This window comes from Phacochoerus africanus, chromosome 12 (genome assembly GCF_016906955.1).
Source record: "Phacochoerus africanus isolate WHEZ1 chromosome 12, ROS_Pafr_v1, whole genome shotgun sequence".
NCBI classification, from domain to species: domain Eukaryota; kingdom Metazoa; phylum Chordata; class Mammalia; order Artiodactyla; family Suidae; genus Phacochoerus; species Phacochoerus africanus.
In genome coordinates, this window is record NC_062555.1 from 37,008,487 (window position 1) to 37,025,362 (window position 16,876).

General features: G+C 41.8%; 1 protein-coding gene across 3 annotated transcripts in view; it reads left to right on the top strand.

Annotated features, from left to right (window-relative positions):
* Window positions 1-16,876, top strand: part of FRMD3 (FERM domain containing 3) — a 320,699-nt gene that overhangs the window by 221,853 nt on the left and 81,970 nt on the right. For all 3 annotated transcript variants that reach the window (XM_047754939.1, XM_047754940.1, XM_047754941.1), the window contains one exon: window positions 2,533-2,656. In XM_047754939.1, coding sequence (XP_047610895.1) covers window positions 2,533-2,656 — 124 coding nt within the window. The remainder of the gene's footprint in view (window positions 1-2,532; window positions 2,657-16,876) is intronic.

Genomic DNA, 16,876 nt, shown 5'->3' on the forward strand with positions numbered 1-16,876 from the left:
TCTTTAGGTCCATAGCCAGCTCACAGGGGCATGTGTATGTGTGTGTTTGTGTGTATGTGTAGGTATGTTATGTTGTGTTTCTTTGGAAACGTAGTACTCATTAGCTCATGGCCCACTTTCATCACTGGCCCCTTTAGGCCCATCTACTGATTAATTGATTTCCCGTTTTTCATTATTCTCCATCCTTAAGGCAACATTACTGGATTCAGATGTATCTTTGACTTGGCATACAGCCTTATAAAATGACCAGTATTGTTTTGTGCCTATATACTCTAAAGTTACATAAATTAAATGGGGCTATGGAACTCATTCATTCCTTTTTATGCTGGGAACACTGTTTGGGGTATCTATTTGTGTGTATGTGTGTGTGTGTGTGTGTGTGTGTGTGTGTGTGTGTGTGTGTGTCTGTGTGTCTTTTTTTTAGGGCCGCATCTGCAGCATATGGAAGTTCCCAGGCAGGGGGTCGAATCAGAGCTACAGCTGCTGGCCTACAGCATAGCCACAGCAACACCAAATCTGAGCCTCATCTGTGACCTACACAGCAGCTCACAGCAATGCCGGATCCTTAACCCACTGAGTGGGAACAGGGATCGAACCCATGAGTCCAGATCACTACCTCTGAGCCACAAGGGGAACTTTTGGGGGATCAGTTTATGTTACTGGGTATATATCTATTTTGTTGCTTTTGATTGCTACAGAGTATCCAGTAGGGCACATCACCCACATCCTATTTATGGCTTCTAACAACAATGAGCACCCATGCTGCCTCCATATGGTTTTTTGCACCCAGAATTTTTGTAAAATATAAACCAGAATTTTTCTGGAAATGGGGTTGCTGGGTCATATTATTAGACTAAACACTCATGACTTGCTCTCTAGAAGAGCTATAGGCATCAAGAATCTTCCAGACAGGTGTAAGTACTTCTGTTTCCTTGTGTCCCTGCCAACACATAAAATCATCTGACTTCCTAAACTTTTGGTTAATCTCATAGATGTAAAGTGACACCTTCTAGTTATAGTTTGCATATTTACATAGCTGGGTTACTGATGAGTTTGAGCTGCTCTCTGTTCACGAGTGCTTTGTGTTTCTGCTTCTGTGAATTGGCTGTTGATATACCTTGACTATTTTCCTTTTGGAATTCCTGCCTATTTATTGATTGATTTGTAGGGATTTTTTTCCTTATTCTAGATATTAGCCCTTGTCAGATTTAGATTTTTCAAATATATTCTTTCAACTTAGTATCTGATCTACTATTTTGGCTGTTATGTCCTTCAGTGAACAGGACTATTTTATACTCTGGATATCAAATTAATGATTTTCCCCTCTATGGTTGATGGCATTTGGAGTCTTATTTTAAAAGTCCTTCTTCCTGTGGTATGCATTGTGGCTGGTTTTTAAGAACTCTGTAATTCGAACTGTGTTAAGAAGCCTTAAAGAGCTTTGCTTTCCTCCCAGTTTTGTCCTTTTACAGTCATTATATGATTCAACAATGAAGGGACAGTAGATACAAATTACAGAGCTGGATGTGATTTTGCAGATGTTCTCAAGGCATATTGATTTTTATCTACTTCTGAGTCATTTTGGTGATCAAAATGACTTCTTCCAATACAGTTTTCCCAGCATTTTAAAATCTACTTTTCCAAGCCATTTATGGTTCAAGATACTTGCCCCTTCTGGCTCCTTTTCCTTAGCAATCTTGTGGAATCAGTTAGAAAGTAGTTCCTCTGCCAGAGCATCACCTTTGCTGCTTTTGACTGTGATGGATACACATCCTAGGTCCATCCTTTCCTAGACCCTGTGGGTGACCAGAGGTGTGCTGGCATTTCTTTTTGCCCTTACAGACCCTCTGGAGGTACCCTATGTTAGAATCCAGCAACAACCTTATCAGGGATGCTCGACCATACTTAGATGCACACTCTTTAATTTGAAGAGCAATCCATTTGTTTTGAAGTGCAATCCTCTTGAGTGTCTTTATGCTGTGATTTTTCATTGAATGCACCACACTTGCACAAATGTCAGAGCAGGCAGCTCTAACTCGGGAACCCCTTGACTCAGAGAAAAAGAACTCTGGAATTTTTGAGGAATACCCAGTGGTTTCCAACTGGAGGTGGTAACATCTCCTATCATGGGGAGCATTTGGAAACATTAGGGGGTATTTTGAGTGGTCACAAGGACTGGGTGTGCCACCAAAGCTTAATACCTAAAAGGTAGGGGTGCAAAATGTCTTATCATGTCTTGGAGGGTCTGAAAAATAATTATTTATGTCAGTAGTGCCCCATTGAGAATTAATGATTTAAATTCCTTTCTCGTATAGATGAAGAAGATGAGACCCAGAGAGTGTGGCACGTGCCCAGGTCCACAGAGTTAAATCTGAACTAGAATATGACTTTCTAGACAGTCTTTCCATGGATACAAACACATATGGCTGGATGAAGTCTTTTTTTTTTTTTTTTTTTGAGTGGCAGGAGCCATTCCAGGTACACTCTGCTCCTGTTGTTTTTAATCTTTCTCTTTATTTTTACTGCTTACAGCTGAGCTCGGCGATTATGATCCTGATGAGCATCCTGAGAATTACATCAGTGAGTTTGAGATTTTCCCCAAGCAGTCACAGAAGCTGGAAAGAAAAATAGTGGAAATCCATAAAAATGAACTCAGGTAATAGGGGATAGACATCGCAGGGATGATAGAGGCGAGAAAGAGTTCTTACTTCAGGGAATGTGAAAATCATGTTGTGAAGTAAGAATATTTGTGATATATGGGTAGACTGTTTCAAATTGCAGAGCAATATTTCTGGGTGCCATGCAGGTCCTCTGCCAATGACAGTCTCAACAATGTGGTGTCCCCCAGTGGCTGTTGATGAACCATCAGCAGTTATTAGAGCCATACATTTTCTTATGTGTTTTCAGTTTCTGAAAGTGAAATCTAGGATAAATAAGTCAGCCTTTCCATTGTGGATTTTACATTGCCTCTTCCCTTCCTGTGGCCATTACTGAAAATTTTGACCCAAGTAGACCCCACTGAATGAGGTTTCCTTTGCTGAGCTACTTTCAAGATGACAGACTCAGCATCTGCTTCTCTTTTCCTTGTCTGGGAGGCTCTAGGATGATTGTTAACTGCAGAGCAGGAGCAAAAGGGATAGAAAAATCTCATATAGTATTTATTCACTGTGTACCAGACACTGCTCTGAGTACTTACACATAATTGACTCATTCAAACTTCACAACAACCTAGGAAACAGGTGCCATGGCCATGTGACCATTTCCCTGATGAGGGGACTGAGGCACAGAGAAGCTAAGCATTTTATCCAAGATCACACAGCTAGCAAGTAGCAGAAGTAGGATTTGACTGCAGATAGCCTGGCTCCAGAGTCTTTGCTCTTCAGCACCGTGATGCTTTCACTTGCATAAGCTACCGGGAATGATGAAGCATGAATTGGAGTCCTTGCCAATTTGGACTTCAGAGAACTCAGGTATTCAAGTCTGTAATTAGAATTTAGATCTGTGCAAATCGCAGAAAATTCATTTTGATAGTGACATCGAGCATGGGCTGTGTGTGACAAGTATGGATGGAGAACTGCAAGCTCTGAAATGCTTCTGCTTCTGGGCTTCTGGTAATTATGGAAAACAAACAAAAAACCTGTGTCACTGGATTATGAATCCTGGAACAAATAACTGTCCCCCTAAGAGGGAGTGCCAAGATCCCTGCTTTAGGCAGGCACTCCCCCTTCTGGTGAGTCTGAGAAGGCTATACCTATGGGCATTAAGGGTGGCCACATACTTCAGCTTTAACAAGATGAGTTGTTCTTAAGAGATAAGGATGATTAGGTACCCCCAAAATTGTGCCAATTTCAGAAAGCAACAGACCATCTCTATGGGTGATTTTAGAGTATCGCCTCCTAATGAAAGCTTTGTTCAAAATAGGATAGTCTGCCTATTCGTTTTACATTTCGGGGACAAGCCTGGAAAAGTCAAGTTCCAGTGTTCCAGTTGAGGGCTTGTGGACCAGCAGCATCTGGGCAGCATAGGGAGAGACCCTCTGGGTGAAGGAGTCACATACATAGTGAGTATTGGTAGGAAAAGGGGATTGAATGGTCTGCTATAACCATAATTTGCTCAATAAATGATGATAAACATTTATTGAGCTCTTACTGGATGCCAAAATATTGTTCTATGAGCCTTACATACATTATCCCACTCCGTTCTCCCAAAATCTATGAGGTAGGTGCCATCATTGTTCCCCATCTGAGGGGAAGCCTGGAGTGGCTGAGGAACTTGCCTTGTTAGCAGACTCAGGATTGAACTTTGCCCTTACCTGAGACTAACACCCATGTCCTTGTCCCCTACCTATGCTGAGCAGCCATAGGCAACCAGGTAATCGCCATGTTGGTGTTGCACAGTGATCACCACGGTGGTGGCCCCAAAGGATGGAAACTGTGGGCAGGAGGACCAGTTCTTTAGTTCTATTGTCCAGGCAAGACATGCCAGGGACCTGAACAAAGATAGGAGTAGAGAAAACTGGAAGAGGCTCTCAAGAGACATTGCAACAAGCCTTGGTGACCCGTTGGATTTTATGAGGAAATGAGTGGGCCAAAGAAGATTCCAGGTTGCTTTTCTTTAAAATCAGAAAGCTGTAGATTGGACTTTGTAGCAGCATATGATTTGTTGACAACCCTGAAAGTAGTCATCATGCATTCAGGGAACAGAGGGAGCCAACCATCAGCCATGGTTTGTAGATCCCAGAAGTGAACTCCATGGCTTGGGCAAAGCTGCTTTCCTGGGGTGCTGTACATTGTAACACCCAGAAAGCCCCCGTGAAGAAGTCAAAGTTCTGTGCCTAGAGGATAAACAGGCCAGAAATCATGTGATATTGAAAGGAGAGATTCAGAGGATGTTTTCCTATTTTTTGTTTGTTTGTTTGTTTTGCTGTTTAGGGCCACACCTGTGGCATAGGGAAGTTCTCAGGCTAGGGGTTGAATCAAAGTTACAGCTGCCAGCCTACACCACAGCCACAGTAATGCCAGATCCAAGCCATGTCTGTGACCTACACCATAGCTCACGGCAACACCAGATCCTTAACCCACTGAGCAAAGCCAAGGATTGAACCTGCATCCTCATGGACATAGTTGGGTTTGTTAACCACTGAGCCACAAAGGGAACTCCCTTTTTCTCCCCTGTGTTTTTGATCCTTTTTCTCCTTAAGTACTCATGTGTTTCCTTTTGAATCAGTGCAGCAGGGAAAGATACTAGGTTTGGATGGGAAGACAAGAAGAGCAGATAAGCTGACCATGCAGAAGACAAGGGGCTTTCTAGAATTGGTTGGAGGTTGCCCTGGGGGATCCATGAGCCCTTTGCCCACCGGTTGTGAAAGTATGTGATGTTCTTGTGGGGGAACTGGAGACCTGAATGAGGCTGCCCCAGGGTATTACATCTTACTCTCTGAGGTTATCAGAGCACCCAGGACCCTCCCACACAGCCCAGGGATACTGCATGATCAGTGATCTGCTTTATGGAGACTTCCTGAAAGGATTCTGGGTGGTCTTTGCTGGGGTTTGAGGGGGTCCCCAAAATGACCTCCTGCGTCTTACCTGGTTTCTGAACCAGGCAAGAAAGAAAACAAAAGAGAGGGCAGTATAGATGTGGAGACATTAGCCAAAATGACCACGATTTGCCTTGAAAGAAACACTTTTAGCTGTGGGGGTTCACAACCTTCTCCAGCCTTTTTGCTGGATTAGAATCATTCTCCTGTCCTTTCTGTAGAAGGGACTAAAGCTGTGATTCTTGGGAGAAAATGAATTGGGGAGGAAAAACTCTCTTCCTTAGGCAGCTACACAGTGCTTGAAGTTGGAACCAAGATGGCATGATAGACACACGTGAGTAAGAGGGTTCTTTTAGGGGAAAGTGGTGGGGAGAGACACAGACAGACAGCAGACCCTCTGGAATTCTGAGGTGCTTGAAAACAGAAGACCAAGATTTTAGTAAGAGTTTCCACAGACTACGTGCATAGACTCCTTTAGATGTTGAAGAAATTTGTGAGTGAAGCTGGAAGTTTGTGGCTGGATCAGCTGTACTTCTTTGAATGTGCCACATCATTGCCTGAAAGGGGGAAGAAGAGATACTTTTGCAAGTATGAAATCATACTTATGATCCTCTCCATATCAGCCATGCTGAGATAGATTTTCCTGAGGAAACAACCCCAAAAGCTCAATGGGTTAGAACAAGAAAGACTTGTTTTTTAGAAAATAAATTTTATTGGCATGTAGATGATTTACAGTGTCGTTTTAGTTTCAGGTGTTCAGCAAAGTGAATCAGCCATAAACATTCGTACATATCCATTCTTTTTCAGATTCTTTCATGAGGCTATCAGAATTAGATTTTTCAGAGCTATATAGTTATTATACACAAAATCCATTGGTAATAAGAAACGCTTATTTCTTGCTCTGCTATGTACCCACCAGAGATCAGCTAGGAGGCTCTGTTCATCATTGTCATTCAAGGCAGTCACAAGCTTGGGTTTGTCAGGAAAGAGAGAGCTGTCTTGCTTCAGCTTGGAGTGATTGACGTCACTTCCGCTTAACCACTGTGGCCAGAACTAGTCACATGTGGTCCTGCCCAACAGCAAGGAAGTACAATTCTCTCAGGTGTCCAGAAGGTGAAAACTGGAAACAGCTGGCAAACAGTTTTTACTGGCTTTCACAATCGCATTGACTAATAGAGTTTTATTTTTGTGTTTTAATAGGCTTTATTTTTTAGAAGAGTTTTAGGTCCATACTAGAATTGAATGAAAGGCACACAGATTTCCTCTATCTTCCCTGCCCTGGAACATGTATAACATCCTCCTTTGTCAGCATCCATCCCCCACCGAATGATACATTTGTTATAATGTACTTACACTGATTCATAGTTATTACCTCCAATCCATGTATCTTGGGGTCCACTCTTGATGTTGTGCTTTCTATTGGTTTGGACCGTAGTATAATGACATATCTCCATCATTATAGTATACAGAATATTTTCACTGCCCTAAACATCCTCTGTGCTCTGCCTATTCATCCCATCCTCCTCCCTAACCCCAGGCAACTACTGGTCTGTTAACTGACTCCATACGTTTGCCTTTACCAGAATGTCAGACAGTTGGGACCACCTAGTAAGTAGCCTTTGCAGATCGGCTTCTTTCATTTAGCAATATATATTTAAGAGTCCTGCAGGTCTTTTCATTGATAGCTCCTTTCTTTTTATTACTGAATAATATTCCATTGTCTGGATGTACCACAGTTGATTTATCCATTCACCTACTGAAGAACATCTCAGTTGCTTTTGAACTTTGGCAACTATGAATCAAGTTACTATAATCATCCATGGGCAGGCTTTTGTGTGGACATATATTTTCATCTTTTTTGGTTAAATATCAAGGAGCCATGATGGTAATGGTAATTATGGTAAGAGTATATTTAATTTCATAAGGAACTGCCAAACTGTCTTCCAAATTGGCTGTGCCATTTTGCATTCCCACCAGTAATGAAGGAGAGTTCCTGTTGTCACATCCTTATCAGCGTTTGGCATTTTCAGTGTTTGGCCATTCTAATAGGTATATAGCTAACTGTTTTATTTCAAAAGAGTTCATAAGGGCATCTTTGGGCCTCTTACTATCCTGTGACATAGAGAAGGTGGATATGTATTATTCACATTTTTTAATATATGTCAGTGCTAAAACTCACTGAGGTTGAATGAGTCTTCTCTATCAGGTGTAGTTAATAAATTTGTTTGGCTTTCTCGGCTGTATGATCTCTATTGCAGACCCTCAGCTCTGCTTTTGGAGAGCTACATAATCAACACATACATGGGTAGACCAAGAGTCAATAAAACTTTATTTATTTGTTAATTTATTTGGCCTCACCTGTGGCATGTGGAATTTCCTGGGGCAGGGCAGGCATTGAACCTGCACCACAGCAGCAACCTGAGCTGCTGCAGCGACAATGCTGGATTCATAAGCTGCTGTGCTACAAGGGAACTCCAATAACACCTTATTGACAAAACAGATGGTGGGATAGATTTGATCCATGGATTCTAGTTTGCTGACTCTCGTTTCAAACATATGAAAGAGCAGGTCTGGAATCAGTTTCTGCTTCACTCTCCTGACTCTACAGATACCTTTAAGAAGAGCCATATTTGTTTTTAAAACTATGTGTAAAAAGCATTCAAATAATTTACAGATTTTATTTGAGTCTGGTATGTAGAGATATACCTTCCTAGCATTGGGACGGCTTAGAAATAGGTTGTTCCTTCTTCTAGAGCCCTCTGGTGGCTGGGGGAGACCATTGCCACAATCCCTGGGGATGTGACAATTCTGTTATTTTGGACTCTTGGTTTGTTTTCCACAACTTAGATCATAGCCATCTGGGTTAAAAGGGAATACCCATTCCATAGTCCTGAGGGTGCTCAGAGGGCATTAGAAGATCAAGCATAAGACTGATTTCACTATCAGGAACCCTGATAGTGTCCACTGGAGGTGTTCTTGGAGTTTCTACGCAGCTGACTAGTCCATCAGGTTTCTCTTTAAAGACAAAGACCTCTGGATTATCTTTAGTCACAGGTCATCAGCTTTTAAATATTCATAAATCTCAATGGCTAGAGAAGTAATTTGATGAAGGATATTCCTTGACTTTTAAAGAACAGAAAAATTATCAGAATAGCCATCACCATTATGATTGAATCCAGTGAAGTTTGTGCTGGAAGCAATGATAATACAGAGTGTATTTTAAACAGAATCATTACCTCTTTTTATTTCTCAAAACTCACATTCTCTGTAAATCCTATGCTATGGCTTCTTGACTAGGACATATAGTTTCAGAAGTGTCTGGCTTTCTAGAAACGAGTGCCCTGCTATGAAAATACCCTCTGCCTGAGTTTCTAATGTATAGATTACAAGGACCTCCTTAGGAAATGTTTTGTATAATTTCGAGAAGAGTATTTATTATGGAAAAGGAAAAGGGGGAATGTCAGATTATTTTAAAACTCTAATCTTTTTTCAAATGTGCTTTCTCTATCATCCCTCCTCCTCACTCCTTGTATCCTTTCCCTTCTCCAGTCTCTCATTCCCAAACCCTAGAATCATCTCTGTGTCCCTCTCTCTCTCTCCCTCTCACTCTCCCCCCTCCCTCTCTCTCCCCTCTTGCCTCCCCCCTCTTCCCCCTTCGACTCTCCCCCTCTTTTCCTCCCCCCTCTCTTTCTCTCTCCTTCTCTTCTTCCCTCTTCTTTTTTTCTCCCCTCTCTGCTTCCCACCCCTGCTTTCTGGTAGGATGTATGTTTCTATTCTGTATGTATGTAGTGTAATATTCTTAGAAATGCAAAGATGGAATGATTTAGCATCAAATGCTCCTCTTGTAAGGACCAAAGATTCTTGTACTACATGGCTTAAAATCAGGGACATTTCTAGAAAGTGCTGGGTCAGGGACAAATGACGTGTGCACTCAATCCATCAGCATTCCTATGCAGATGAAATCTGGCTAAGGTGACTTGGAGAGAGAAAGTGCAGTATCACAGAAACACAACAGAACTTTGATGAAGGAGGGGTGTAGTATTGAAGTCTGGACCCAATCATTACTTAATGCTTTTTGATCACCTCTAACATGTGAATTAAATTAGGTATAGAGTCAAAGATATTTTGAACTATCACGAGACTATCACAGTCTACCACATATCCATCCATGATCCATCCACCCATCCACGCATTTATCCATCCATTCCCACAGCAGGTGTTTTCTGAAGAGAGACTGTGTGTCAGGAACCATAGAGATGATCTTTAGCTCCTTCACCACCAAGCTGGCACCCCCTTCATCATCTCCCCACTTCATGACTTCATGTTTTGAGGAATGTTATTTTGAACACAGTATTTGTGAAGCAACAATTAATGCACTTCCTAATTTTTATTGGTCATCCACAGCTACAACTACCATCCAGAGACTTTGGATGTCAAGAGGTCACTCGTCCAAAACAAAGAAACTTGACGCCCAATTATGACACTTGAGGGACCCTTGGGATCCAAAGCAGGGGTTATAAAATGAGTGTCTTTGGACGATACTCTGACCCATATGTATGTTCTTTGACCAAATGATAGTTTTGAAAAAATACAGTCGGTTGCCATAAAGTTCCAGCTTTCCTTGAAACTGGAGGCATTTGGTAACACAAAGCCCTGACACCTATATGGCAACACTAAGCAGCAATCCCTTTAAAAGAAGCATTTGTTCTCTGAGTCACCACCACTCCTGCTCAGCCAGTTCACCTTCTGCCTCCATCAAATTGTTTGTGACCACCTTCTCTTACCAGTAAGAAAACAGAGGCCTGAGAAGTTCACTTACCCAAGGCTTCTATTGAAGCAATAGAACTTAACCTGAAACCTGAGTTTTTCTAGAAAATGTTCTTGTACCTTTCCAGCTGTTCTTCTCTATATCTTGTCCCTGCCTGGCCCCAAAGCATCACCCCTGTCTCTCTCATGGCATGGCAATTACCCACATTTGTACTGTTCTAGCTAAAGCTCTTATGGTCCTTAATGGTGCCCCCAGAGTTTACAAGAGGTAATGCCCCTAAGTAAAGAATTAGAAATGACAGACTGAGGAACTCTCGCTTCCAGTTAGGATGTGGAAACCATGAGACCTTGATCTCCCCCAAAACTAAGCTAGCACTAAGCTAGATAAACTTACAAAGTCATGTTTTAAAAACCAATCTGGGGAGGGGGGTGCTCATTGTGGCTCAGTGGATTAAGAACTGGACTAGTATCCATGAGGATGCAGGTTTGATCCCTGGCCTTGCTTGGTGGATTAAGGATCCAGCGTTGCTGCAAGTTGTAGCATAGGTTGCAGATGTGGCTTGGATCTGGCATTGCTGTGGCTGTGGTGTAGGCCAGTAGGTGTAACTCCAATTCAACCCCTAGCCTGGGAACATCTATATGCCTCAGGTATGGCCCTAAAAAGCGCACACACACACACACACACACACACAAAACCTGGGAACTGAAGATGCAAAAAACCTAAATGTACTAAAATCCAGCATGTCCTTCCTGGGACAGCAGACACCTGCAGTTACTTTCCCTTCTGGTTGAGGGAGGGGGAGGAATATGCCAGAGGCGGTGGGGGTGGGGGGCAAGGGGAAGGAGCCAAGCCTTTAGCAAGCCTTTAGGGACTGAGAGTGGGCTGACTTGACTGAGGGGAACCCCAGAGACTCCAGCTGCAGAATAAGTTGCCCTTTCCCACCACCACTGGCCCCAGGCCATCACTGAGCATCCCTTGTTGATCCCAGGATACAACCACAGGGAGGAAGATGATCCTCTGAGGTAGAGAGAGCCGTGGGTAGGACTGAAGAGCAAAGGAGATACCATGTGGCTCAAAAAGCTGGCAGCCAAGCCTTAAAGCATAGAGATTTCTCCAAAGTCTCATGGATGCTAAGCTTCCAAGTCCTGCTGAAGGTCAAGTTCTGAGAACAGTCTTAAGCCTTTGAAGCCAGTGGTAAACAAACTCTAAAGTTGCAACCAAGTTGCCACAAAACCTAACCTAACTCAAGGTGAGGATTCTACTTTGTATTCGAAGACAGTTCTATTGGTCTTCTAACTGCAGAGCTCACAGACCCAAGGGGATCAGATGGAGCCAAATCCACCCTTTTCCCTGCCCAGCTGTGCTCCAAGCAGCCCAGGTCATTGCTGGCAAGATCCACACCTCATTCCATAATTAATGTAATGTCCACTAATAATTTGCCTTCATCCTTTGGGGTGCTGTACATTTTTGTACTCCAGATAATGGTATGCTAAAGGAGGATCATTAAGAGAGAGAGTGTTCCTCTCTGCAAAAAAAAAAAAAAAAAGACATTTCAGACAGGCAGAAGGGAGATACACAGCTAAATGCCTAATTACTTGACCTCACCTAATTTATTAGAAAAGCATATCTTTAGAGAATTGTTAGCTCTTGAAAAGGAATTCAACTAAACACTGGCCTTTACCTCTGTCTCATTAGAGACACTATGAGACTCAGCAGAAGAATTCCTGATGCAAGATTTAAAGGATAGAAAGTCATTATTTTCCACTTCCAAACAGTTCTTGTCAGAAACAAATGTCCGATGAGAGATTCGAAGGAAAAACAAATTTCTCTTTACTTGATCTTAGTGTCTTTCTGGAAACCTGACTATTAAATGATTTCTTCCTTAGTGAGTCTGGAGGACTCTAAGTCAGAGTTTCTAATCACTATCAGGGTCTCCACTTTTTGTCCCTGGTTTTGAACCCTTTCCCTTCACTGAACATTTGTAGCTTTTCTCTGTGTATGACTTTTCAGATTAGGTCTTTTAAATGCTTAGCTATTGGAGATGTACATCAAACCCAACACAGATGATGCTGATTTGGGGAGGGGCCTTTGGTCTGCTGTAAATATCTTTTTTTTTTTTTTTTTTGCTTTTTAGGGTTGCACCTGTGGCATATGGAAGTTCCCAGGCTAGGGGTCAAATTAGACCTGCAGCTGCAGGCCTAGGCCACAGCCAAAGCAACTCAGAATCTGAGCTGTGTCTACGACCTACAGCTCACGGCAATGCTGGATTTTTAACCCACTGAGCAAGGTCAGGGATCAGCGTACATCCTCGTAGACACTATGTCAGGTTCTTAACCTACTGAGCCATTGTGGGAACTCCTGCTGTGAATATCGTGACATACTTCCTAATATTTCCACCAATGTCATATTTCTGATTTCAGTCATGGGCAAGGCTAGCAAGGGAACAAATGCTATTCAGAGGGTGAGGAGAGAGCATGGTTTGTGCCGGGCGCTAGTCTCATGGCTTTACATCTGTTAACTTGCTTAACTCTTTACATCAAACCTTGGAGGTAGGTACCATTTTTTATCTTCATTGAATGAAATCAAAGAGACACAGCTTCAATTGTTTTCTGTTCCTGTGTTTGGTTCCTAGATCAGGATTCAGCAAACTTTTTCTGTCCTAGTCCGTTTATGAAACATCTTAGGCTTTGCAGAGCCTACAGTTTCTGCTGCAACTACTCATTTTGCCATCATAGCATGACAGCATCCACAGACAGTACCCAAATAAGTGTCTTTGCTCTAATAAAACTTTTTTTTTGGGGGGGTGGGAAATATCATTCTTTGTTTGATTGTTTCAAGTCATTTAAAAACTGCAAAAACACTCTCAGCTCCAGGGCTGTACAAAATTAGGCAGTGATCCAGATTTAGCCTACATGCTCTAGTCTGGGGATCTCTGACATAGATTGAAACAGAGTATCACTGCTCGATAATCAGATCTAAATATCCATCATCTGGGTTGGATTGCCTCATCACTAATGAGATGAAATATTGAGAATTTGAAAAATGCTTTCTAATAGATGTCATTTGGCAATGCTTGGCCTGGCATCCAGGAGAGCAGGCAGATGGCCCTGGACTGTATCATGTTGGTCATGATGGTGGCAGAGGTCCTGAGAAGCACTTTGGAACCAGGCTGCCTTGGATTTGCACTCACTTAATAGCTGAGTGACCTTGAGCAAGTTACTTTTCCTCTTTGAGGGTCAGCATCCTCATCTATAAAAGGAGCATAAGAATTACTGCTTGATGACTATTCAGTGAAAAAAATAGACACTGCTTGGCAATATAAACAATTACATATTGCTCAAAACAGGAGCGTTTAGTAAAAGGTTGTCCTGCATGTACCTCCATTCTGTTCTTGGCCTATTCCATTTAGTTCAGTGGTGCTATTAGGCTGCATGATATTTCACCAAATAATTCTTTTATTAAAAAGACAGGAGTTGTTTCTTTTTTAATCTTTGTAAATGTATAATATGTAAAAGAGTATATATAATATGCATATAATTTAAACAAATAAACAAAAAACAGAAACAGAGCATGGCCAAGAAGAGCAGACTTGGGGTTCCCAGGGGAGTGGGGGAAGGGGGAGGGAGTGAGAGAGATGGGCGTTTTGTGGGTTCGGGGGGATGCAAACTGTTTTATCTGGGATGGATGGGCAGTGGTATCCTGCTGCACAGCACAGGGAAATGTGTGATTGGATCACTTTATTGTACCACAGAACATGACAAAACATTGTAAATCAACTATACTTTAATAATAATAATAATAATAATAAAAAGATCTCACAGACAAAAAAAAAGAATAGTTGAAAAAATACCCGTGACCCGCTAACTCTGCTTTTGAATTAGAAGATCACCAGATGCCCTCTGTCCTTCTCAAGTGTCCCTCCCAAATTACTTCTCTCTCTCTCCTCTCTGCTATTCTGAATTGTAGGTCATTCATCCTCCTGTGTTTTTATAAATGTACTTTGTACCTCAGGAAGTAGGTAATGTATTGCTTTGGGGTTTTTTTCCCCTGTTTTTGACTTTCATGTAAATGAAATCGTATCTCCTCTTGTATCTCCCTTTTCCCCCACCAATGTTATATTTCTGAGGTCTTCACATTGATGCATACAGCCATAGGTCTTCATGTTTGCTTCTGTGTGATTAATTTTCTATCATGTGAGCCTGTCATGATTGATGTGTCCATTCTGTTGATGGCCATTGGGGTCATTTCTAGATTTTTGTGTTTGCAAACAGTTATTATGGCTTCTTGAATACTTCCCATGGGAGTGTATGTGAAAGGTGCGTAGGTGCACACCTAGGTATGGAGACCACGTACACACCTGGGCCATAGAGTTTGCACAACTTCAGCTTTTCTAAGAAATGGTAGCTTGTTTGTCAAAAGGGTTGTTGCATCCACACCAACAATATACGAGGGTTTCCAGTGCTTCACACCCTTTTTTATTATTTTTTTTTAATTAATGAATTATTTTTCGTCTTTTTGCCATTTCTTGGGCCGCTCCCATGGCATATGGAGGTTCCCAGGCTGGGGGTCGAATCGGAGCTGTAGCTGCTGGCCTATGCCAGAGCCACAGCAACGTGGGATCTGAGCCATGTCTGCAACCTACACCACAGCTCACGGCAATGCTGGATCCTTAACCCACTGAGCAAGGCGAGGGATCAAACCCGCAACCTCATGGTTCCTAGTTGGATTCATTAACCACTGCGCCATGACAGGAACTCCCACACCCTTTTTTAAATTGAAGTATAACACAAATTCAGAAAAGCAAACAAAACATAAATGTCAAGGTCAATGAATTATTACAAAGCAAGTAGTAGGTAACCACCACCCAGGTTAGAGAGAGAACTGGTAACAACTCAGAAGCCCCTTTGCAATATTTACCTTCTCCTTCTTTCCCTTAGGTAATCACATCTCTGACTTCAGTTTTGTTTTCCTCCTTTAAAAAGACATACGAATGGAATACATCCAGTGTGTATTCTTTGATATCTGGCCTGTTTCGTTCAGTTGTATGTGTGATAGTCACCCATCTGGTTGTGTGTAGCTAAAATTCATTTTTATTTTCATGGCTGTATAGTATTCCACTGTATGTCCATCTTACCATTGGTAGATATTTGAGTTATTTCCTACTTTTTGCTATTACAAATGGCATTATTATGAAAATTCACATATTTCTTGGTGCAATAGGCACTGGTTCCTGTTGTATATATAACTATGAAGGACATTGCTGTATTACAGGGTAAACATGTTTAACTTTAATAGATAATGTCAGTTTTCCAGATAGTAATACCAGATTACACTTTCACCATCAGTATATGAGAGTTGCTTTGCTACACAGTCTCATGCATGCCGGGTATTTCTCAAAAAATTTTTTTTTCTGTCAGATGGATCTGTAAATGACTTCTTAGAGTTTTGCATTTTCTTGATCATAAAGAGGGTAAGCAATTTTCATGTGGCTGTTGGCTATTTGGCTTTCTTGATGCCTTTTCCCATTTTATCTTCTGAGTTATCTTTAAAATGTTTTATTGCTTATTGACTTAGAGAAGATTTTCTTTTTTAAAAAATTCTACATAGGAGTCCTTTTTTGATTGTCTTTTGCCATACTCCGGCTTGCCTTTTCACCCCTGGATGATATCTTCTGAAGAGCAGAGGTCCTTGAGTTTAATGGTGTGTCCTCTGGAGCTATGGAGCACTGTACCCTGCTGCCATCTGGGACTGAGTATTTGCAATTAGATGCTCATCAGATTTACAAGGGACAGGGAAGTGGTCAGAAAGAGGCCACCCAGACAAGCAAAAGTTACTCACTTTCCATTATAAACTTCTAACTGATAACCTTGCAAAATTAATTTGTTTTCAAACTAAATGGAAAAGAAGGGTGCACTTTAAAAGCAAACTTGAATTTCAGGAAGAAACAATGCATGGCTTAGACAAAGGGGCTGACAGTTTAGCTATAAAGGGGAGTGGACAGCTCTCTAGAGCAGAGGAGCTTCTTTTCCTATGGGACTGAGTGAGGGCTTTTCATGACAAGTAGAGGATTACCCTGGAGCAGAGATGGTGGCCTGTGGCTGGGGGAGGCACTGGGCTGCTTTGGCTCTAGTTCAGGTTCTCTTTGGCCTCAGTCTGGACCATTAGGCTGAAGCTTTGCATTGAGGGCCGTCAGAGTGGGGGTACTGCTAAGGAACGTACTTTGTCCCATGCTCCATGCTTTGTCCCCAGCTCTGTGTGTGTGTGTGTGTGTGTGTGTGTGTGAGTGAGTGAGAAAAGGGAGTGAGTGTGTATGTAGAGAAAGAGGAGGGAGGCAGAAATCATCCAATATTTGGATTCAATAATTACTTTCTGCTGAAACAGAGGCTATTACTTCAGGAACTTATGAGAGAGCTATGAAGAGAGAAATACTTGTATGTATTGAAAATTTTTTCAGAAAGTCCTTTTTTCCCTATCAAAACTGTTGGTAATTTTTTTAAACCTCTTGTTACTTTATCAAGAAGAGAAATAATTATAATGACTATGGCTTCAAAAAAAAGAATCAAAGAAAGGGT